The sequence below is a fragment of the Pleurodeles waltl genome, chromosome 9, assembly GCF_031143425.1.
Source record: "Pleurodeles waltl isolate 20211129_DDA chromosome 9, aPleWal1.hap1.20221129, whole genome shotgun sequence".
Lineage (NCBI taxonomy): Eukaryota > Metazoa > Chordata > Amphibia > Caudata > Salamandridae > Pleurodeles > Pleurodeles waltl.
The window spans coordinates 386,042,860-386,067,675 of NC_090448.1; the positions used below are offsets into that span (position 1 = coordinate 386,042,860).

Below are 24,816 nucleotides of genomic sequence, written 5' to 3' on the forward strand. Positions count from 1 at the left end.
TAATCATGGAACCCGGAACACTGGTGGTACTAAGGATCTCCCAAAGCTTGCCACGCAGGACCAGATCAAACGCAGACTTCAAGTCAACAAAGGCCACAAATAAGTGGCCTTTGTCTACATCTACGGTCTTCCATTTGATGGTGGTAAATCGGAAGATCTGATCGATAGTGCTGATCTTGTCCCTAAATCCTGCCTGGAGATGGCTTAAGACCTGATTTTTCATTATCCATTGTTTTAATCTAGTTAGCAACTGGTACGAAAAGATTTTCTGCAAGTTGTCTAATAGACTGATAGGCCTATAATTCCCAGGGGAGCTCTTGGCTCCTTTTTTATGAACGGGGACAATAATCGCCATCTTCCACGAGAGCGGATAGGATCGGGATGCCATGGCAGTGTTTGATACCCTGTTTATATAACAGGTCCACACAGATAGGTCTGATTTGTACAGATCCGAGGGAATACCATCTTGGCCAGGGGCCCTACCAGATCTTTGAGCGCAAATTGCCATCTCTGTTTCTTTTAGGGTGAAGGGCGGCATTTCAGGCTGGCGCAGTGCATAATCTATGGGAGTATCATAAAGTTCCATCCGAGAGCCATACAGTTCACGAACATAAGAGAGCCAGGTTCCTGGGTCGATATGACATTCAGTAGTGGATGACAGGCCTGGGTCGCTACGCGCAACCAAAGTCCAAAAGAGCTTGGCGTCGCGAGAGCTAGCAGCCTCCACCAGACACTCCCATAAATGCTCCTCATATTTGAGTTTTGATAGAGTGAGAGTAGACACATAGTTATTTCTCGCATGTGTAATATCATCCCGGTTCTTTGCCTTTAAGGCTTCAGATAGAAGATGCTTGGCCACCCGGCACTCTTTGTCAAACCATTTGCACCTGGGAGCAGAAGATTTTGTTTGGGATTTGGAAGGTTTAGTGAAAAGCTCCTTAAGTTCCGCAAAAAACCCCACATGGGCGGACAAAATTTCCGAGGGAGATAATGCAATGGAGTCCTCAAAAAGTTGGTGACGGTTCATCATAATGCCAAGATTATGGTTCAGTAAGTCAGATTTCAGAAATGAGGGCCACTTTACCGCAAGCTTATTAGTGGAAAGTTTTGACAGAACACTTCGGCCAACCAAACCAGCGGGTAGATCAAACAGGGCTACGTTATATGCAATTTGCAGGGGGGCGTGGTCACTAGTGCGGGGACCCACCTCTACATTAGTTATGAGATGCCAAACTCGTAAATCCAAGATGACATAATCCAAGCAACTACTATAATTACCTCTGAAAAAAGTGGGCCTAGCAGGGTTATCATTAGGGAATCGGCCATTTCCAAAACGGAGGCCGTAGGTAAGTGCAAGGTCTATTATCTGAGACACCCTAGGGGAAGGAGTGAGTGGCGTACGATGAAATTGGAGTGGGGGAATGTTCCACACTACGTCCTCATCCTGAGTGGACTCAGCAAAGGCTGAGCCAAGCTCAATTTGGGCGTTAAGATCACCAGCAATAATGACTCGATATTTAGAATGGAATTCTGAAAGAGCATTATGCAAGCGATAAATGGTATCAGACTGTTGGTTAAGGGAGGCTGGACGGTTATAGATATTAATACACAGCACAGGGGTACTAGACCTAGGCTGTATTACTATGGCTAAAATATCACAAGAATCAACAGCAATTTCCTTGACCCTAACCATCTCAGACATCTTGACCCAGATACATAGACCCCCAACCGCCCTTCCCCTGGGGGATTGAGTTGCCTTTTTTATGAAAGAACGATAACCTAGCCTATACATACCACCCATTGCCCAAGTTTCCTGGAACATGCAGATAGAGTAAGATTCCACAAAAGCCCCCCACTCCGGATCAGGCAGTTTGCTCTTAATACCCGCCACATTCCAGGACAGCAAATACCCTTCAGAAGTTGGAGTGTTACAAGTGGACGTACCAAGATCAGTATCAGTAATTAGTTTAGAATTAACTATAGGAGTACAGAGAGAAGCTCTTGGGTTGGGACCACCTGGGCTGATTAAAGATCTTTGAGACAAAACAAGTGGGCCACAGGGTATGCAATAATTAGAGAAGAGTAGTCAGTCCACATCAGATGTATCCCCTGCAGTAGCGGGATCTTGAGTACCACTATGTTTAGGATTGTGAACCAAAGCAGCCCCATCAACAGGAAAAGGCAACAAGCCAGACTTAGGAGCAGGAACTGGAACACTGCAGGGGCTTCCCTTGGACCTAAAAAGATGTGCGGGCAAGATCTTGTGGCCAATAGCAGGCAGGCGTTCGCGGAAATATATATCAAAATCAGTTCTTAACGTATTGCGGGCTTCCATCTGCAAAAGTCCCCTAACTAATTCGGGGTTAGTAAGGTTAATTTTGATGGTATCACGGCCACCGGGACAACCACGTACTCGAGAATGCAAAGCAATGTCAGAATGAATAATAGAGCACAGCCCCTGGTATGACGAATCCAAAATGCCACCTTGTTGACAAGGGAGGAGGTATCTTCTCTGCTATGGGATGTAAGAGGAGGAACATTACACAAATAAATACAATTTGAATTAGCCACATGAGTAGAAGGGGCCACAAATTGACCAAAGTCAAAGGAGGAGGGTACTGAACGTACTGCTGGAGTTGCCGGTTGGATCCTATAGCCTGGCTTATTAGTGGGGCCCTTGTTGTGGTCCTCACTTGTTGAAGAAATAACAGGCAGTGCAACCGGGCCCAAAGGACAAGAAGATTGTACCGGCACAGGAATCAAAGTACGGTGAGGAGGTGAATCAATTTTTTTAAAGAGATTGAGAACCTCAAACAATATGCCCTTTAGCTCCCCGACTTCACGTTTTAAGCTAGAGACTATTGTTAGTACGTCTTCTCCTGGAGGGTCACAAGGAGTGATAACGTGTGAAGATATCGAAAGTTGGTTGGCACCCACCGAGTCAGCCTGGTCTAAAGTAGAGAACCGATTAGCGCAAGGGATGCCACTGAGAATGAGATCGTAAGAGGTGGCATCCAAGTTGTCCATTAGACCTGGGGGAGTCAAAGGTTTAGGCAAACCCAACTGACTAGGCGATACAGAAACTTGCACAGGGGAATTCAAGGGCTGGGGATCCATAGAAAGGTTAGGGCCTGGTAGTGTTTTCATTCTTCTTCAGGTATATAGTGCATGCCATTGTGGCAATAAAAGGTGGGATTCAAAATCTATTTTAGTAAGCAATCATTCACGTAGACAAGGCGTTCCATACTTTCTCAGATGTATTTCATTAAGGAAAATTCAAGATTTTGACTCCAAAACTGAATCCATTGGTGCTTAGATAACTGTGATATGGTTATTCATCATTTTTCCATTCACAGACCCTTCTCACGTTTCTCTTGGAAGCCCAGGCAGGACATGTTCAGAATCAAACATAAGTTTTCTGGAAAAGTGCATAATCTCGTTTTGATGTGATTATAGCTTAAGCCTCGAAGACAAAGGTCTGCGGCAGTGTTTTAAAAAGTCGGACTCTCTGGCCTGATTTGATATCATTGCCTTTGCAAAGAACTATGGATTGAGAGGATGTATGCCTAAACCGGAAGCAGACGCATAGCTAAGTGAATGTTAAGAGAGTGTGAGTTTTCCCAACAAGGTGTACCCATCTAAAAAAGACGGGCTGGGGTCAGTGGATGGTGGCAATGGGCTGGATTAGGGGTATTAATTTCAGTTATTTGATGTATGGTTGGTATGGATGTAGTGTGATAGTGCGCGATAGGTTTCGGGTTTGTTGGTTTAAGGGGCATGGCAGTGTTTTATCATTATTTGTTTTCAAATTTTGTAAATAAATGCTATGCATGTGAATAAGGAAATAATATATTGCCTATAGTAGAAAGCAGTATTGTGGGCAGTTAATGTACGACTCTTGACTGAGCATTGTTTCGGAGGTGGGGTGTTTCTCTTTGTAGTGTCAGGAACAGAACCTAAACAGGGCGCCAGGAGCAATTTGTTTTCTGCAGTTTTCACTTCTCGACCATTCTTCTAGCTCTCAAAAGCAAATAAGGCAAAAGGAAGGACAAGGGCGTCAATCTTATAATGTCATCAGTGGTCAGGGACTGTGTGATATCCCTTTCGATTCGATGTTCCAGGCATTTTGGTATGAAAGTGACTGCTTTTAATTGACTCCAGATATTTTGTTAGATAAACGCCCATGAATGAGACTTCTATTAAACTGACTCCAGGCATTGTGGTGAAGGAATGTGATTGCTTAATTGACTTCAGGCATTTTGATGAATGAACACCCTTGAAGGTGACAGCTATCAAATGTTGAGTATGCTTCTGCAGTGCATTTATTATGACTGTGTAAAGTCTGACCTCCTTTCCCTGTTATCTGCGGCTTTGTGTTTGAAGCTTCTTGCAATAATCTCAGTGGTGAAGATTACTCTAAAAAGTGTCAGTATTAAGATGCACATTATCCCACTGACACCAGAAGCGCCGTGGCACATTCTAACTAAGGACTGGGAAAGGATACTGTTAAATGCTCAATGTGTTTATATTTGAAATGAAAGACAATTGGAGATATCTATTCAAATATGTTTTGTTATTAAAAGCCCGATTTTAATCTATGTGGGCGTGAATAAAATAATGCTTGTTTTTTAACAGGAAAAACATAGATGTACTCTTAAACAAAACCGCGAAGCCGTGGTTCAGCAACTAAAAAGTCAGAAAGAGGAAGTTAAGTTGGTAGAAAAAGATATCTACGAGACAAACAGAAAACTGGAGCTTGTTACCATGGAAAACTGCAGACTAAAATTAGTGAGTAAAAATTCATTCTTGTTTTGCACGCTGTAATTTTTAACAGATGGTCCAGTTTGTATTCGCCATTGATTGCATCTCTTTGACACTTAGTAAAGGCTGAAACCCTGTAGGATTTAAAGTCTGTCACCATTAATTCGTTGGGTATGGTATGCCATTACATACATGCTTCCCCTGTTGATTTCCATCTCCCGCCAATATAAAAGCAAGACACAAAAACCCTGATCTATAGTACTGATCTTTTTGCGAAAGCCCTATTGGAGGGATGAAAGGATATTATTATTATTTATCCATCCCTGAATTTTAGCTAGTACAAAGCGGGCGAAGATTTTTTGGGTTGAGTCAATTAAATGATATGGCCGATAGTTCCCAGGTAAACATTGATCACCGTTTTTGTATATGTGGATTACTTTGGCACCCTTCCAACACTCCGGAATGGGGGCATCGCTGGCTATGTCATTTACCAAGATATAATATATTACTTGAACCAGTTTACTTTGTCCTGCAAGTATATGTCGGTGGGGATGCCGTCTGGTCCTGGCGCTCTGCCTCTAGTGACAGTGTCTAAGGCATTAGCAGTGCCTGCTGAACCAAATAAACCCACAGACAAAACAACAGGGCACCATCAAATCTTTTGGCTCGCCCCTCATGGCATTAAGAGGAAAGCCCTCGGAATATAAGTGTGAAAAATGGGTGCCAGGAGCAATATAATTTTTTGGGGGAGAGGTAAGGGAGGGGAGCTTGCCCATCTCTTCCCCACTTAACTAGGGACCAAAATCTAACAAAGTCCTTAGCAGAACAAGCAGCGTTAAGATCTTGCTGTCTTTGGTAATTCGTCCGCATCAAGACAGCTTTGCTCAGGTTTGTTGGGGCAGGCAGGGAGAACCCACTGGCCAGCCTTCTATTAACAAAGGGTTTCCGCCAAGGATATATATTGGCCCTTACTCTGTTCTCCTTGTTTCTTAATGACATTGTAACTTCCTTTCTTGTTTCCGTACCGTTGCCCCCCCTTTGGCTGGATTAAATTTCCCATATTGTTGTTTGCGAACAACACTCTGCTGATCTCTAAAACACCTGGCGGCTTACAGCTTGCTCTGCACTGCTTTGAGGGGTTCTGCAGAGTGCGAGGTCTTGAGATCAATGCCGCAAAGATGTCGTTTAAGCAACATAGGCCATATAAGGGCAGAGTAATGTTGAGTGATAAGCCACTTGAGTGGGCAGACATGTTTAATTATGTTGGTCTGTCTACGACCATGTCATGGAAGCCCCAAGTGGGTGCTATGTTTCTTAAACACAGGCAGATTTTGGAGGCTTTAGTGAGGGATCAGTTATTCTTTCTCCAAACCAATTGGCCCAGTTCTACAGGTTTATGATGCCAAAGCTTTTGGGCTCAGCTCTTTATGGCTCAGAATTCTAGGGGTTTTCAAATATCTCATCCTTAACGTTTCTGAGAAGCATGAGTTGTCTTCCCCAGAGCACCTCGTTGATACCCTTGATGCTTGATTTGGGCAGGAAGACGCCAGCTAGTAAAGTCAGACTGTCCCCATTATTATTCTGGAGAAGGTTATGATCCGCTTCAGTATTAGCTCACTATGCCATGGCCCTGAGGGATGTTATAGATGCAGACAGATCTCATAAAACCAAGTGGCTACAGCAAATCAAAAAACTATTAATAGATATAGGCATGAGGGAGCTTTGGGAAAATCCATCTCGGAAACCTATTCCATCTCCAGAAACCATGAAGAATAATTAGTGTCTATGGCGCTCTCAATGTAAGGCTCGTGTGGTGGAAAGCTCAACATTGACAAGAAGGTTCTTAGATTTCTAAATGTTACAGCTTTATGGGAACCTTACTGGGGTAGTATTAACGTGCCACTAGACAGGAAGCTGTATTTTCAATTCAGGGTTGGCATGTTGCCACTGAAAGCTTTTACCAATAAATGGACCTCACGTGCAGGTGCTCTGTGTCCTGTTTGCTCTGCTGAAACCATTGCTGACGTCTGGTTTGCCTGTCCCGATTACGTGGGTCCTCACTGAAATGGATCAAACCTCCCTGTAAGCTTTTTCAGGACTAGAAGTAGCATCATCGCATTAAGACCCAGATTTATGAAGCTCTAGTGCCACATTAGCATCATTTGTTTTTACGCTAATGTGGTGTTATGCTTCACAAATCAGCGCGCCATATTTACAAAGTGGCGCAATGCATGCATGGCGCCACTTTGTAAACCTTTGCGCCACATTATGCATGTGCCATGAATAATGTATGCAAAGGGGGCGTTCTCCCATTAGGGGGACTGCAAAAATGGCGCTGTGGAATCTAAGAGATTCCACTGCGTCATTTTCTGCAGGTACTTAAAAAAAAAAAAGTAGCTGCAGAAAATTGTGCCCAGAACTGTACTTAAATTAATATGTATGCTGTGTTGCTTCAGCTCTCATATAGGGAAAAAATAGTATTTTTATGGCATATTTTCAATGTTAATTATACTGAATTTATTTATTGTAATTCTGCTTGTGTGGCACAAACCGCCGAAATAAAGCTTATCGAACTGATTTGGAAACTAGTTATCTGGCTGTCATTACTTGCATCAAAACAGTAAGCTACTTCAGGCTTGGGGTTCTCAGAATGCACCCTTCCCTTGTTTCCAGGGTCAGTTCAGAAATGTGTTATCTTAATAAGGAAATGTATCTTTAGTTGACATTGGTCTACCTGTGCTGAAGAGTTACTCCGTAATATGAACTTGAGATGAGCCCCTTGATTCAAAAGGAAAGGCAATATTACCTGCTGGTAATGCTAGTTCTCAATTATGGACATATTTATTAAGTTCATGAACACCAGACAATCTATTCATAAATGTGGTGCCCCAGAAAATATCTATATTACAATGTATGTCTTTCCTAAAAATGTACGATGATAACAGCCAACATTTTCTTAATTTTTAAATATGTAACTAGATCAGCATTAAAATAAGCATTGTAAGTAACTAGTGTTCCACCCTTCTCTAACCCTTACTCCACACCACTTCCGTCCACCCTAGTGCTGACCCCTTTTTTAGATATTGGGGAGATTAGACCTTAAGTCCTCATAACTTTTTCCCTCCTTAGGTACTGAAGCCAAATTTGTATACTGTTTTGCCCACATTGGGATTTGAACTGTACCGGGGGTTTGGGATTTCCGCTGGACAGAACTGAGCAAATAGCCCACATTGCTTTTAGAAAATGTGCTGTACAAGAACGTTTTTGTGTTAGTTCCTTTTATTTTATTGACTTATTGAAATATAAAATCTCACAGTCAAACAAAAATCACAATTTAAAAAGACAACAGTTAAAAATCTCAGTGCAAATACTTCTTATACAGTAATCCACATAATCATTTGGAACCTCCCCAAGTTTGTAATACTAACAGCTTTAAAACTACAGTGATAACAAGCCAAAAAAACAAAATGCACTGTACTATACATATCAAAGTGAGGGCATTATAAATACTCAAATACATAGGCAGTAATCAATACAATCTTAAAATTTATTTCAGAAAAAACCTTATAAAAACCATTCCTTCCTAAGGCTAGGCTAGTGCAAAACTTCGACCATGTGCAAAACTGCTGACCATGTGCAAAACATCGCTGATATAACATTATGTAAACATTAATGATGGAAAAATGAAAAGTTTCAAATTCAAGCTTTTAAGACTAGGCAAGTTTGTAGTACTAACAACTTTAAAATTGCAGTAATAAAAAGCCACAAAACCAAATTGCACAGTACTATACAAATCGAAATGGGGGCCATGTGAATACACAAATAATTGTCATAGGCTGTAATCAGTACAAGCTTAAAATTTGTTTCAAATAAACCATATAAAAACCATTCCTGGCTAGCAATCCTGTGCAAAACTTCACAAATATAACATTGTGTAAACATTGATAATAGTACAGTGATAAATGGAAAAATTCAATTTCAAGCTTTTAGGACTGGGCCAAAAGCCCTATGCAAATTAACACAAACTCTTTTCTTGGACAATCCCATCCAAATACTATGAAAGCTCTGGACCATTATAGCCAAAGATTCTTATTCTGAGCTGTCCCCTCCAAGAGCTTCGAGGGCTCTACAACAGATAGACCGGGCAGCTGACAGATATTTAGAAAATGAACTTACTACCACTGTAGATGTATAATTTTTACAAATTCTATAGGCATTGGCACGAACATGGAGAAGCAAAGTTTTGCAAAGTGGGATAATCATTTTTTTCCTAGGGATCTTATATTTAGGACAGAAAAAAGATGTTCAATTGATATAATAGGGGACTAACTGCAGCTTTAGCTTTGCGACCCAAAGCCCCCGTTAACATATGATATGGGCACTTTTACTAATATATGCATCCCATCTACCTTAATCTATCAACCTAATTCCCAAATAGTCGATTTCTTTGATTCTTTCTAGAATGACAGAATTCATTGTTATGCTAGCGTTCACCTTCTTCTTTCACTGGCAACAAATCATCAATTTTGTTTTCCCAACATGATCTCGAGGTCAAAGTCTTTACAAAACAAGCAGAAGTGGTCGTCTAGGTTTTGTAATCCCATAGGTGATTTTCCCATAATAATGGTGTCATCCACATAAAGCAACCCCAGAACTTTCCAACCAGCTAACCGTGGCAAGTCATTCATGCAACTATTTAAATACTTAAATACATGTTTGTGTCTGTCTGCAAGGTTCACAATCTTTCTCTTTTAGCAGATCTCGTGGTGCATCCCAACTGTTTGTGATGATGTGTAGTTGCTCTGTTCTGCTGCTGTTGTAAGCTCACAATCTGACCCATGTTGTCCCAGTCTCTATCCTATTGCTCATTGCAGTGATTACAACAAAATTCACGCAACTCCACAAATGCAAAGTTTGTTTCTCCCATGACAGCTATTTTCTGTGATATCTGGGTCAATGTGTCTACAACAGAGGTTGCAGATACAGGTTTTGGAATTTCAGCAGACAAAGGCATTAGGTCTCTTCCTTGACAGATGGACTCCACTCCTATTTCTTTCCCTTCATGTGCCTCCCTCATTCCTCCATGTTCTATTTCGTCTTCCCACTCAGCTATAGGCATGTTCTTCACACTTTGGGGACTTGGTGCTGACAGAAGTAGTGAGGTAATAGAGCATGTGGAAGTTGTACTTATCTCAGAAGGAGTTTGTGCTATGGTCACAATTCCTGAAGCATTCTGCCTTGGTGTGATTGTGCCAGTTGTGCTCGTGGCCGCAGTGGTAGATTAAACAAATGAGGTTGTTGTTGCTTGATGAATTATCAATGTCTGTGATGTTGTTAAAAAAAGGAAACTTGCTGCTTTCACAAACTTTGTTCCTGGGTGCTCTGAGGGGGTGGTGGTGGAGCATAACTTTGAAGAGGGCTTTTCTGTGTCTTTCTTTGATGTGTTTTCCTTAAAGAAATCACAAACAACATCTTTAGTATTTTCACAAAGGCAATCTCAACAAATGTAAATCATCTCAATATTTAAAACCTAATTGTCATTCTCCCTGTTTTTGTTGGTGGGGAGGATACCGGATGTCCTGAATTTATGATTCTAGACCAATGTTTTACCTCTATAAATCTTAAGGGAATTTTTGGTTGAATGTTTTATTAACTGTGTGATACCAGAAATAACTGGTTCTTCACAGTGCGTATGTTTACCATTGTGGGGAAGTATACCTCAATGTTAAGACAGTTTCGGATGTTTGGAAAGTGTCTGCCTGGGAGGGGGGTTTGAAGTGAAAGGATGGGTTCAGTGGGGAGCATGAGTGCAGAGCAGGCATTGTGCTCCCCCCAGAATGCTGCAGGGGTTGAGTGTAGGGTAGACTGTGATGCTGTTCACAGCCTCTACCCCTGAAGTATTTGAGACAGACCCAATGTCGCTTGGCCTGCAGTCATAAGGTTTGAGGGCCAGATAATTCTATGTCCAAAGAGATTTGTACTTCAGAATTGAGTTATGACTCTGGAAGTTAACACTTTGGATGAAACACCCCCAAATCAGAATTAGGTTGTGTCAGAATTCTATATTTGTTTAGTAAGAAACTCATATTTTCTTTAAAAGAAAAGGCATGTAAAAATCAATCTTTAGGACTTTGCTTTGTTTTGATACATGTACGTATATGATACTTTGTTGTTTGACTGAGGTACCTCCATATCTTCATCTCCATATCTCCAGCCTCTGTTAGTACTTCAATAATTATTTTAATTATCCAGCACACCCATTCATCTCAGGGAGTTCATTTGATTCTCGGACCATCTGTGCTGGTGAAGCAGGTCGTAAACTCAACGTTTGAGATCTTTACATAATTGTTTTCATTCATCTACACTCCTAGGGTGTGCAGACTTGGCACTGACTTTATCAGTGATGTGTTGCCATAAATGTGGTGTAGTTTGAATACCAAATGTTCCACTAGCCGTGCTTCCTCTTAGATCATCTCCTCTGCAACCATTTGTAATTAACTCACTCTCACTGAACTTATGTTTTCTGACTCTCAGGAGTTTTTTATATGTAATTTCCTGTTGATATGGTGTTTCCACACATGCACCAGAGGGATGTGTCCTTGCTGGTTTTGTCACTGTTGGATTTGAGGCAGTTCCTGCCTATCCAATCTGCTACTGAGGACATGCAACTGACGAAGTTTGCTTGGGTGGTGAGAGTGTTTTGTGACAGAGAGAGGAAGAGCTGTGCGTCGTTGTCTTCTTAGGAGACAATGCTGAACCTGTGGGAGCAGATGGTGCCGGGAATTGGGGGCATGAAGATGTTTAGCAGTATTGGGCTCAAGTAGGACCCTTGTGGGATGCCAATGATCTGATTAGTTGTGTTGGACAGGTAAGGGGCTGGGCTGACCAATTTGATGCATCAGGATAAGAAGGTGCTGATTCATCACAGTACTGTGCCATGAATTACAGTCTTGTGGTGATGATGGATAAAAATGTGGTGGGGTTGCAGTGTTTAATGCTGCTGAGAGCTTGAGTAGAATGACGACTGCTGTGTTGTGTTACCTTTGTCCATGATGAGGCTGATGTCATCAGCGTCTTGGCTGTGATGAGGCTGTCTCTTCGGTGCTCTGATTGGGTCTGAAGCCAGATTGTGAAGGGTCTTGGCAGCAGTTTGTATTGAGGTGGTTGGCCAGATATGAATTGAGTAACTTCTCCAGGACTTTTGCTGGGTAAGGGAGGAGGGACATATAGGTAGGTTTTTTGAGGAGTAGTAGAATGGTAGTGTTTTTCCAGGAGTCAAGGAGATAGGTTGAGTATTGGTGTGAGAGCTGTGCCGATTGGGTTGAGACCTTTGGTGAAGACATAGTATGGGCATGGATCTGAGGGGGCTCCTGAGTGGATATGTTAGTGGTTTACATGGTGGTGACAGCCGACCAGCACTTTAAGGTGGTTTTCAAGGTGTTGCTGTCTTTGGAGTTGAGGATATTGAGAGTGGAGCGACCCAGTTAGGAGGCGAAGTAGTTGTACAAGTGTTTTATTTTTTCTTAGAATAGGTGGATAGTTGATCGCAGAGTTCCTGGGAAGGTGTAATGAACGTGGAGCTGGCGAGTGGGAAATGTGAATTCTTTCACAATGACGAAGATTTCTTTTTTGGAGTGGGAGCTGTTGTCTACCTGCTCGGTGAAGGCGAGGAGCTTATGGTAGATCCAGAGGGCCGATTTGAAGGTGTCTTGGTCTGTGTTATCATGGGAGTGGTGCCACTGTTTCTCAAGCTGCTTGTAGAAATGCTTTGTGAGTCAGTGGTCCTCAGTGTACCTGGCCTGTGGCTTGGAGAGAGGTTTGCGGGAGGTTCCCAGAGGAGCCAGGGGATCAGTGAAGTTGATCCATGTGTTGAGGTTGTGTTTGGCTGGTCTGGGGGGGGGGGGGGGGTCAAAATTGGAGATCCAAACGTCCTCTGGGATTTTATTCTAGTAGCATTGGGCAGTCTGTGTGTTGCTGGTTCTGGACTGCTTGGGCTGGTGCATACTGAAGTTGAAGAAGAAGTAGTCTGTTTAGGTGGGAGGGGTGGTTTTGTCTTTCCTGATGTTAGAAAAGTTGGTGAAGATAGGATGGAAGAGGTGTCGGCCACATGGGTGGGGTTGTTCACCCACTGGCGCGTCCCAAGATGCTGAGGTTTTCCAGTAGAGTAGTGTAATTGGGGTTGGTTTAGTCCTCTAGGTGGAAGTTGATGTCATTATGAGTGAAGACCTCAACATCAATGGTCTTGGAGCAATATAACTCAGCATTGAAGTCCTCAACTTTGAGGAAGACCTGCCTGGCAAAGAATGCATAATTGATGAGCACTTCACCAGTAAGACCATCAGCGTAAACATGTTAACTTGCATGGTAATGGTGATTTCCTTGAGTGACTATGAAAGGTGTTAATAGTGTGGGACACTGAGCAATTCTGGGAAGTGGAGAGAGAGGCACTCTTCCCTTCAGAGGAGATCTTATGTGATTCTCAACATAGTGTGAGCTCCGTTTGACTTACGAGTGTGCACCTTCCATAACTATCAGCCTCATAGCATGTACTGACAAATTGCCTACTCAGTTATGGTGTAATTTTCTGAAAGATAAACCATGCACAGACACATTATAATTCTTTGCCACTGCAGAAGGAGTGCTTGTTGAAATGTAAGGACCTAGTCCACCAAACAGATTTTAAATATAAGCCAGTTTCAGAAGACATTGAGAGAGATAAAAAAGAAACTCCTCCAAAAGTGATTTTGAAAGATAAATATTAACCAAGGGTCCTTGCTTTACAGAGCTGAAAGGTTCACGGAGAGCTTGCTATCTCTTTAGTGGCCTTTGGACTCTGAACATTTTGGCTGCTTTGAATCCATACATTGCTTTTTCAACAGAATGCCTGTAAATTTGCTTCTCTTTCTTTCTTTTTTAACTTTTTACTTCAGTTGAAGGTAATCAGAAAATGTGTACACATCCAGGAGCAATTTCCTTGATAGCTGAAAGCAGAGTGGTTTACTAAAAGTTTGTTCTCAAAACTTCAAAAGCAGGCCCTCGAAAAATAAATAAATAACTAAGGTCCTCATTACAACTTTGGCGGTCTTTTTGCAAGACCGCTGCGGTGGCAGGCGCCAAAAGACTGCCATATTGGCGGTAAACCAACCGCCTTATTAAGAGTCACACTATGAAGACCACCAAAAAACAGCCACAAATCCGACACCGCCAGGACTCAGGAGGACAGGTATAAGGCAGTTCCAGCACCGCCACGTCGACAACCTTCCACCCAACAAGTTACGACCTGCAAATCACCACAGCGGTTCTTCCCTGCCAGAAAACCATTGGCTGTCCAAACCACTGTGCTCAGAACTCACTCCTCTCAGAACAGAACACCACATTGGATAGTTTGAATACCCCACACCTGACACACATTCACACACCAGGCACACCTGCTCACTGCACTATATAACACACCCACGCACAACCCACAATCCTTTCTGACGAAAGTGACCACCACATACACCGAGAATCCACGATCTCATTACTCAACACTCATACTCCAGAGGCACATTTACAATTCACACTCACCACACACCACACAACTGCACGCACAACACTATATACACATCACAACTACACACAAACACCACAACCTACCAGCACTCACAACCAAACACCCCCACCCCATCAAGCACCCTACACTGCACCCTACACACACAACACCCACCCCCAACCACAACATAACCACCATGTCACCTCAAAGCACCCACGCTTCAGTGACGATGAGTTTATGTCATGGTCGATGAAATCATCAGGGTTGAGGCACAACTCCTAGGAGCACAGGTACAGCAAACCTCCATAGCCAAGAAAATGGAGTTATGGCAGAAAATAGTCGACAGGGTCAACTCAGTGGGCAACCATACACTCACAAAGGAGGATATTAGGAAGAGGTGGAAAGACACACGGAAGAAGGTGCGTTCTATGGCTTCACACACAAAATAGCCGTGCAGAAGACTGGCGGTGGGCCCCCACCTCCTCCCCCAGAGCTCACATCATAGGAGGAGAAGGTCTTGAACATCCTGCATCCTGAGGGTCTGACTGGAATACCTCGAGGACTGGACTCTGGTGAGTAACTGCCACCCCCTGGCACTAATTCGACCTGTGCAGCATGCTTCCTCACCACCCAACACTCCATAATACACCCCATCTCACACTATACCTCCCACCTAATCACCTCATGCCCCTTTCCTGCATGCCACAACACCACCCTGCCCCAATGCCCACACACTCCCTGCCAAGTGCACGGATAGCACAGCCAATTACTATCACTACGACTCCCACAATGCACTAGCCTATCTACATCAAAACCTGCAATGTGCACTTCACTTGCTTGTATGACTATTGCACTAGCTACAACAACTGGATGCTTCGACTGAGGACCACTACATGGCAATGACAGAAATGCAGTGGCGCAACACAATGCCAAACAACGCCAGACACAGCACGGTCACCAAACCTAAGCGCCACTTATCCAGATCAACAACCCTGAAATGGACCTTTCATAGGCATGAAACTAAGAAGGTACACTCCAGACACAACATGCACAGACAGGACGAGCAACCTTACATACACACATACCCTCCTCCCACCTGGACACTATGCTGCAATGTATAGCCATTTCCACTCACATCTAGCAAGCCAGAAGGGCCACCACCTAACAGGCCACACATGTTATGGGAACCATAACACAGGAACAGAACCCACCCACCAAGCTAAAGTTACTAAGCCTGATTCACATCAACGCCTATGGAGCATGGAACACTTGTCACAATCCGCTATCCACAAACCTTGTTAGCACTGTTGCACCTATCATTGCCATTGCTGGGAATCAAATCAAGCCACTGTATGCATCAGACAAGCAGACAACCAATCACACCTCCTCCATTTAACCCTCCGTCACTCCATCTGCAGGTGCCACTGCCACCACGGAGAGGATACCAGAGACAGACAGACCTCCTCAGGATGAAGGCCCCAGTGAGGAAAATGCCGCTGGATGTGTGGACAGTGACGACCTACCTGGCCCATCTGGGACACCTGGTCAGTCTACCACTCCCTGCCCTCTTCAAACCCCCCCAACCCTGTGGCACCACCATCTCAGCCAGTCCTTTGTCCCCAAACCTGTGCCCCAAGGACTGTTCAATTAATTGTGTGCCCCACAGTACAGGGACCCGAGTCAGCCCCTCCCATCCAAAACAAGTAAGGTCCTGCTGACACTGAGTGGGCACTCTGTGCCAGGGGCACAGACACATGGGAGCAGGAGGGGGCATGGGAGGGGACCTGTGGGCCAGAGAACGGGGAAGCCAAGGGAGTCACCTGACCAGGAAGCGATCTCCCAAGTCCTGGGAGCATATCAACAATCCCAGGAAAGGATGGGGCAGATAATAAACATTTTGGGGGAAAACCAGAGGCTGCAGAGGGAACACCACCAGGAGGTCATGCAGCAGTGTCAGGCCCACAATGCCACCATGGCCTCCATTGCAGGGGTGCTCAAGGACATTTACACCACCCTGCATGCTTTCTCCACCCAGCAGCAGGCCCCTTCCACTAGCCACATTACCTCAGAGCCTTCTACATCAGTGGCTGCTAGTGGAATAGCGGCCCTGCCAGGGGAACCACAGGCCTCAGGCACCCCTCGCTCTGTAGCTGAAGAGCCCCCCCCCCACCAAAATGTGGACGTCCACCCAGACATCCGCCTGGAGCAGATGCCAAGACCAAACCCACTGCCAGGAAGTGACCCTCTCCTGAATACTCTCCTTTGTGTGCCACTGGGACATCATGTTGACTGTTCAATGCCGTTACTCCATTTTCCAATGGCCCATGGACACTGGACCTGTCCTAACAACAGCTGTGCCACCTACTCTGAGGATTCCATCTACCATGACCTCACTCATCACCTGTTTCCACTTTATGCACAATAAACACTATAGATCACAGCTACTGCTTTTGTGTCTTTAGTTGTACATATACAAATGTTTGGTCTGCAAAATGTTATGTGGGTATGGCCCCCTAATCCAACAGGCAGTGGAATGGACTGCAGAGGGAGGCATCCTCTGCAGGAGACACAGTACAATAGATATGTCCCAGGGTAGATGTAAGGGAGTCACTAGTACAGCCACACACCAGAGTATATCTACTTATCAAACCTGCAAAAAGATAATGACAGAGACTACCATCATGGTTGTAGGAATGGTACCACACAAAGCACATATGCAGTTCATAGTTGTCGTGTCCATTGTAGATGGCCATCTAAACAGGGCACAACGGATATCGCTTTTACATCATCATTAGTCTCAGGTAATACATCACAAAATACTGTAGCTGCCATCTGTCATGTGCTAAACTCTACTTTGTGAACAGTAAACAAAGGCTAATGAACATGAATGGCTCAAGAAATAGGTAGGAGAACCAAAGATTAACAGGACACAGTCACTCGCTGGAATGACCTGAGAACAGGAGAATGCAGAACAGATATCACAATACAGGCCTGTCCATAGGAGATGTGAATCTTGCAACCTACAGAGAGTACACATGGTAGAGATGAGACATTTTCAGTCAGCAGCTTACATGCATACTGTCACCTCCCACAACCCATACATAGGGATAGGAACACATTACACCACCACTAATAATCCGAATCAGGAGGACCATTGACAGCAAACTATGTTGAAATAGTACACATGCAAATACACACACAGCATACCTGTATGCTACTAGAAGTACTGAATGATGAGCTCAGCCCTAGACTCAGCTGCACCTTCCTCATCTGCCTCCTCATCACTTTCCACTTCCGCATCACCAGCCACTAGTCCAGCTGCCTCCTCCTAATCAGCTAGTAAGGGTATCTGACGTCTCAGGGCCAGATTGTGGAGCATGCAGCAGGCAACTATGATCTGGCATACCTTTTGAGGACTGTAGGGGAGGGCACCTCCAGAGCCATGCAGGCACCTGAATCTGGCCTTCAGGAGGGCAAATGTCCTTTCTATTGCACACCTCGTCCCGCTGTGGGCCTCATTTAAACAGAGTTCCCCTACAGTGGCAGGGTTCCTCACTAGTGTTAACAGCCAGTGAAGGTTAGGATAGCCAGAGTCACCAGTGTGCACAGAGGTAGGACCTGTTACAAAACAGGTACAGCCACAGGGAAGAATGTGATGATAGGTGCCATAACAGAGACACACATCCAAATGCACACATACCAATGAACCAAACCCTATCTCTCTGTAGTTGTGCCATCATGTGCTGGGCATTGCTATTCCTCAGAATGTAGGAGTCATGCACAGATCCAGGAAACGTGGCTGTCACCTGGGAGATGTATTTATCTGCCACACACACCATCTGAACATTGATGGAGTGGTAGTTTTTCCTGTTCCTATAAACCTGTTCAGTGGCACTGGGAGGGACCTAGGCTACATGGGTGCCATCTGTGGCCCCTATCACATGGGGGATGTGTCCCACATCATAGAAGTCTGCCTTCACATAGGCCAAATCCCTTGTTGGGGGAACCTGATGTAGCTGTCCATGTGTTGCAATTAATCACACAGTACATCCTTCAACACAAGACTGAACATGGGCTGTGACATCACTGCTGCCAAGCCCACTGTAATCTGAAAGGAGCCTGTGGCAAGAAAGTGTAGCACTGACAGAACTTGAACTGTGGGAGGGATGGCATAAGGATTGCGTATGGCAGGCAATAGATCTGTCTCCAGCTGGGTTCGTAGATCCATGATCGTCTGACGATTCAGACAATAGATCTGAATGATATGCCTCTCCTCCGGGGTTGCAAGGTCCACTAGCTAACTGTACACTGGTGCATGTCTCAATATCCTAATGACAGGGTATCTAGGATAGAGAGGAGAGAATGTACAATGTGATATGCAGTAGACACATGTTAGAAGAACATATCATTATTGCACACACCTAACACTGTAGACATGCCGCACACTGCTGACACATAATATATTGGCCATGCTGAAGTGGAATGGACTCCATCCTTGCTGCACATTGCTGCCCATGATCAATATTTTATGACATACATCACATGTGTTGGGTTCCGTATGTGGTTCACTGAGCATGTATGTAGTCATGCTATATTCCTATGTGGTTACACCGCCTCTGAGCTGACGTGTATCTGCACATGCACGTCATATGACAACCAACAATGTCACATGTATTAGCCAAACCATGATGCTACAACATAGGCCTACTCCGCTTTCACGTGAAAAAAGTGTATGGTGCGCTTATTTTCATGCATTAAGGCATGATATGAGCATAAAATGGCAGCCGCCGGTCCTGCAGCACTGGACAGATGGAAGTGACCTAAGTCTGCTGGAGTCTGTCGTCATGGCGGTCGCAACCACCGTGCAACTCCTCATTTGGGTAAAATTGCTGCCTATGGGGGATTGGAACCAATGGCGATCACCGCCAGCGATGCTGGTCCTGTACGCGGCGGCCGTGACTGCCATTTTCTGCAGCCTTGATTACTTGACCCCTGACATTCTTGCAAGCAAGACCTCCACGAGCTGAGCTGCTGTGTACTGTCTCTGGGAGCCATCGTGCCACGTTTTGTAGGTGATAGGGCCCCAGCCTTCACCCAAGAAGAGCTTGAGAAGCTGGTGGAAGGGGTCCTACCCCTGTATGGACAGCTGTATGGGGCACCAGAGGAACAGGTGAGCCGAGTGCCATAGTCATGTGTGATAGGGGTGTGTGTGAGGGTGAATGGTGTACATGTTCCGGTCAGGGAGTACATGCATGCAGAAGGCATGGTGTTTAGGCGTGTGAACCGTGAGGATGGGTATGTGTGGGCATTTGGTGGATCTGCTGTTTATAGTCCACTACTGTTGGTATGATGCCAGTCTACATAACTTTCTCCTTCTGTCTGTGTCACCCCTGCAGGTCAACGCCCATCAGAAGAAGGGGAGCTGGCGTGCCATCGGCAAGAAAGTGCAGACCCTGGGGATCCATGCCCAGCGGAGCACCCATTGTCGCAAGCAGTGGAAGGACCTGAGACGCTAGGCCCGGAAGACCGCTGAGGCCTAGCTGGGGATGTCCTCTCAACGAGGGAGGGGTGCCCGTCGGACCCTGACCCCCCCAAATGGCACACATTTTGGCAGTGGCCTACCCGGAGTTGGATGGGCATTTGAGGGCAGAACAGCAGCCACAAGGGGGTGAATACTGACTGCATCCTGGGACCTGGCTGGCCTTAAATGGGATTGGGTGCCTCACTGCAGGCAAAGTGACATTGAAGTTAATGGTACATGTGTATCAACAATTGGAAATGGGTATTAGGCACCCTGGCAGAGTATATGTTGTAGATGTGTCTCCATGCGTTGCTGTCAGTGGTTGTACATCTCCTATTTCTATACCTCCCCATGTCTGTAATGTAGAGATGCACTAATGCCATAGGAACATGTGTGACTCCATCCTGGCCATACAATGGATGTAAGTGTTTGTATCACCCTAAGAATTGTGTATGCGCAGTTCCAGACAACTGCATTAGTGGCTCTGAGGTGTCACTCCACTCCCATCTGTGTGGCCTATCCTGTATATGCGAGTGTGTCACTCTCCTGATATCACTGGGACTATATTACTCATGTACTGCTAATGGTATTGACAAAATGTGGGGCTGCCATTACAGTTCCACCACAGAACTGACCTTCATGGGACAAGAGTATTGGCCTGATAGCAGTCTAGGCATATATATAGGTGACCTGCAGACTGTGGGGTATGTGTAGGTAGCCTACCTGGGACACCGTAACATGTCCAATTGATGAGGTCTGATAGCACAGATGATGTATTCCTAGGAGCTATACTTTTGGGGATGTGGCCTTCCAACCTATGGGTTTGTACTGGAGGTGGTAAGTGCCCTGGGAGATCCCTTATTTGTCACCTTGGTGTGTACATGGCATGTAGCACATAGTCCTAGAAAGTCCCATGCTGCATTGCTGACTGACTGCCTACATCATGTCGTCATGGATAGTTGGGGGCACGTCTGATGGCCTTTGACTATTACAACTTGCCTTGGCAAACAGGTAGTGGCAGATTAGGAGTGGTTTGTGTACTGCATGACACTTGGCATGTTGATGTGAAGGTACTTTTGTATTCAGTCTCCTCAGGCTGCTTATGTGGTAGTGGGATGTGTATTTGGTGTACTCGCAGTGGTGCTTATCCATGTGTGTCTAATGCATGCAAAAATATACCCCCTGAGATGTGTGTTGTCTGGGCTCAGTGACAGGTTTTGCCATTTGTGGAATGGTGTGTGAGGATGGAGTTGTCATGGTGCGTTGTCCAACTGGTGTACCTGGATGTGTGGAGGCATTGGAAGTGGTCCATGATGTGGTATGTGTGTTCTAGAGGTACATCTGTTGTGACAGTGCACTTAGTGGATGTGTTTGAATGTTTAAATGTGGTACATGGCCTATTGTAGATGCACTTAGCAGTATGCTGGGTAGTGATATATATTTTGTGTGTCACCTGCTCGGACTCTGTGATAGTCTGACTACTTACATGGCTATACCACAGATTCACATAGTACATATCAGATGTGAACTGTTTGGGTGTTTGACTAGTATTGGCTAAATCTGAGTTCTCATCCATAATGGCATCAGTATACTGAGTGGGCAGCCATGTGAAATGACAGGTAGGTGCTGTGTGGTCTGTCAGTGGAGTTGTCGTCACTGTAATGGATATGTCACAGAGGACATGGACTAATCAGGTGTTGTGATTGTAGAGGCCTGATGTGTTGTGTCTAGTCAGCAGTACATCGAATGGGTGAAAGGGGTATGGAGAGGTAATATGTGTATTCAGGCTTACTATTGCAACTGCATCCAGGGCATGCTATGCCAGCTAAAGAGCTTTGGTTGGCATCATGGGGATGAGTCTAGTAGTGCAGCCCTACTTAGGTATTGCTGTAGGTAAGAGGGTTGGCAGTCAGGTGTGGGTAGTAGTGACATGTCATGACATGATTTAGGTAATGTGAATTGGCAAATGCGATGACCTAGCCATGATATGTATTGTGACAGATGTACATGTGTAGCTGTGTCAATTGGAGATATACGTTAACCATTTTGCCCTCTATCTCTCTCTCTCTCCCTCCCTCCCTCTGTCTGTTTCATTGTGTGCATCAGCAACGTTTAGTGAAGGAGAAGGGGCACAGGCGAGTGTGGAAGCAGCAGCCCACAGGAAGGGCGACACCAAGGGGCCCAGTAGGACGGAGGGTGAGGGGAGTGCCACGGTGGAGACCAGATCAAACACCTCTTCCTCTGTATCCTCCTCCAGTGGACACTCCCTGGTAGTGGTGGATCCATCTGGGACCACCCCAGCTCCATCCGTCACCCCCCCCCTTACTATCACTGCCCTCCCAGTAGCTACCAACCCACTTGCCTGTGTCCGCTTGCCCAGGAGGGTGGGTGTCTCCTTCACTACAGGCACCTCTGCCCCTGCCCCAGTCAGTCCTGCTTCCCTCAATGAGGAGGCCATTGACCTTCTGAAGTCCTTCTCTGTGGGTCAGTCGACCATCATGAATGCCATCCAGGGACTGGCAGCTCAAGTCCAACAGAGCAATGGATTTCTGGAGGGCATTAACTGTGCCATGGCTGGCCTACAGAGATCCTTTCAGGCTCTGGCCTCCACTCTGACGGCAGCCAGTGTCCCTTTGTCTCTTGTCACCTCTCCAACTACTTCCTCCCAATCCCGACCCCTCTCTCCATCCAAAACACACGTACACACACGCATGCACCCACCTCAACAGACAACGGTAGCTCAGACAAACGCAAGCATCACAAGACCCACCACCGGTATGCACACAAGCAACACCCACATGCAGACACAACAACATCCACTCCCTGCGCTGACTCCCCTGCAACCCTCTCCCTCACAGACACTACGTCAGACACACCTGCGGCCACCACACCATCATTCACAGATCCAGCCACCAGTCCCATCTTATCCACATTCAAAACAATAGCAGACCTGCAGACATCCACCCCAGTAACCACATCCGCACCCACCACAGCCACCGACACCCGCACATGCAGCACATCTACCATACCTGCAGACACCACCCCAAAAGACAGTCGCCCATCCACCACGGCATCTCCCAGCACCTCCTCCCACCCTCCTCCCAAAACACCTAAACGCCCGCACTCACCCACCCAATAGACATCCCACACCCACAAGCATTCCACGCATGCACCTGCACCGAAGACATCCACACCTACACATCTGACGACTCCCTCTCCCTCCACTCCAAAACCCTTTTGCCGTGACCGCCCCTGTGCATCTAAGAAGCATTTCCTCTCTGAGTTTTCCCTGTTCCCTACCTCTCTCCCACCCAGTGAGACCCCCAAGCGCTCTGTGTCCCTACCCAAGTCCATCCCTTCCACCTCCAAGTCCTCCCCTGCCCCCTTGCCTATGCCCATGCCCCTCCCCTACCAAGAAGTCTAGCCCTCCCAAGCCCAGGCCCAGGGACCCCTCTTCCAAGCCCAAGGACCCCCCTCCCAAGCCCAAGGACCCCCTCCCAAGCCCAAACTACCCCACCCCAATCCCTGAGGTGCCTGCCTGCCTTCTTGATGCCCCTACCCTGTGGAGGTCATTTTGCAGTCAGGAGTCAAGTAGGGGCACAGTGAGGTGCCATTTGTGCCTGGGCACCTGAGACTTTGGACTGGTCAATGGCCTTCTATTTGTATATAGTTTACTTTATTATCAGTATATTTTAATACATCTGGGCCAACCTGCTGTTGGATTAGCTGGTAACATACTTGTCCTCCCTTTCTTTCTGTGTGGCTGTTTAGTGTTTGTGGGCTTTGGTGTGTGTGTGTGTGTGAGATGTGTGTGGGTGTGTGTGTTGGTTATGCTAGCTGTTGTGCCTGGGCTGCATGTGTGTGTGTGGCCCTGCCATTAGCCCCACTGTCATTGCTGTGTTTTGTGTGTTGGATATGTTTGGAACATGCATGTGAGTGTAGCCAAATTGTGAATAGTTTGTGTTGGCATGTTTAATGGTGGTGTTGTGTGCCCTTGTGTGGTTGGTGTGTGTGTGTGATGTTGGCTATGTCATATGCATTGTGTGTGGTGTGAACGTGGTGTGACAAATGGTTCATTGTATGACAGTGTGATAGTGTTGATTGGTTGTGTGATGTTGTTACGTATAGTTGTATGTATGTGTTGTCATGTGGAGGCGTGCAATCAGAGTGCTTGGCGAAGCATTTGTGTAGTTGCGGTTGTGATGTCACTGTGTGAGTGGGTGACGTTGTGTATGATTGTGTTAGCCAATGGCGGTGCTGTGTGTGCGGGTTGGTGTGTGTATGGCACATGTGGTGTTGTAGTTTGAGTGTGTAGAATGTGTGTATGTAGGTGCGTGTTCGTATGCACGTGTGGTTACGTGTCCGTCGCAAGCCGTCCCAGATGTGTGTGTGCATGTGTACTAATGCCTTTCCCTCCAGCGTGTGCAAGGTGTGTGTAATTATGGTTGTTGTCTTCGTCGCTGGTTCCAAAGTTGTTGTGCGAGCAGTGGGAGGACTTCGTGTTCAGGGCTCCGTAGCTGCACCGGGCAGGTATGTGTTCCTGAAGGTGAGTGTTTCCTTTAATAGAGTTGGTTTCTGCCAGGGTTTTAGTGGCGGTGCGACCGAGGCAGAATGCCTGGCGATGTGCAACCTCGTAATGTGTCTGGCGGTAACATGCTCCCCGCTGGTATGAAGGTGCCTACCACCATCCATGGCAGCCTGTCCGCGCTGGCGGTACTATCGGTAGTTTGGCTGTGTCCTGTTGTGTACCCCGCCATGGTCATAATTTGGCGGTCTTCACCGCCAGGCCGTTGGCGGTATGACCACCGCTGCCAACATGGCGGTCCTCAGTCCGCCAAACTCGTAATGAGGGCCTAAGTTACTAGACCTGCAGGTTTAGTGACCTGAATCATCTACTCAACCTATCTGTAAAGCACCTGACTGCTAAACTTGTCTCCGTTTCAAATTGTGTGATCCTATGAAAATATTTTATTTCACTGAGTCTCCTTTTTTCTTCATGGTC

General features: G+C 45.8%; 1 protein-coding gene across 2 annotated transcripts in view; it reads left to right on the plus strand.

The window, feature by feature from the left end:
• Window positions 1-24,816, plus strand: part of CCDC175 (coiled-coil domain containing 175) — a 268,009-nt gene that overhangs the window by 196,926 nt on the left and 46,267 nt on the right. For both annotated transcript variants that reach the window (XM_069207017.1, XM_069207018.1), the window contains one exon: window positions 4,636-4,788. In XM_069207017.1, the coding sequence (XP_069063118.1) occupies window positions 4,636-4,788 (153 nt within the window). The remainder of the gene's footprint in view (window positions 1-4,635; window positions 4,789-24,816) is intronic.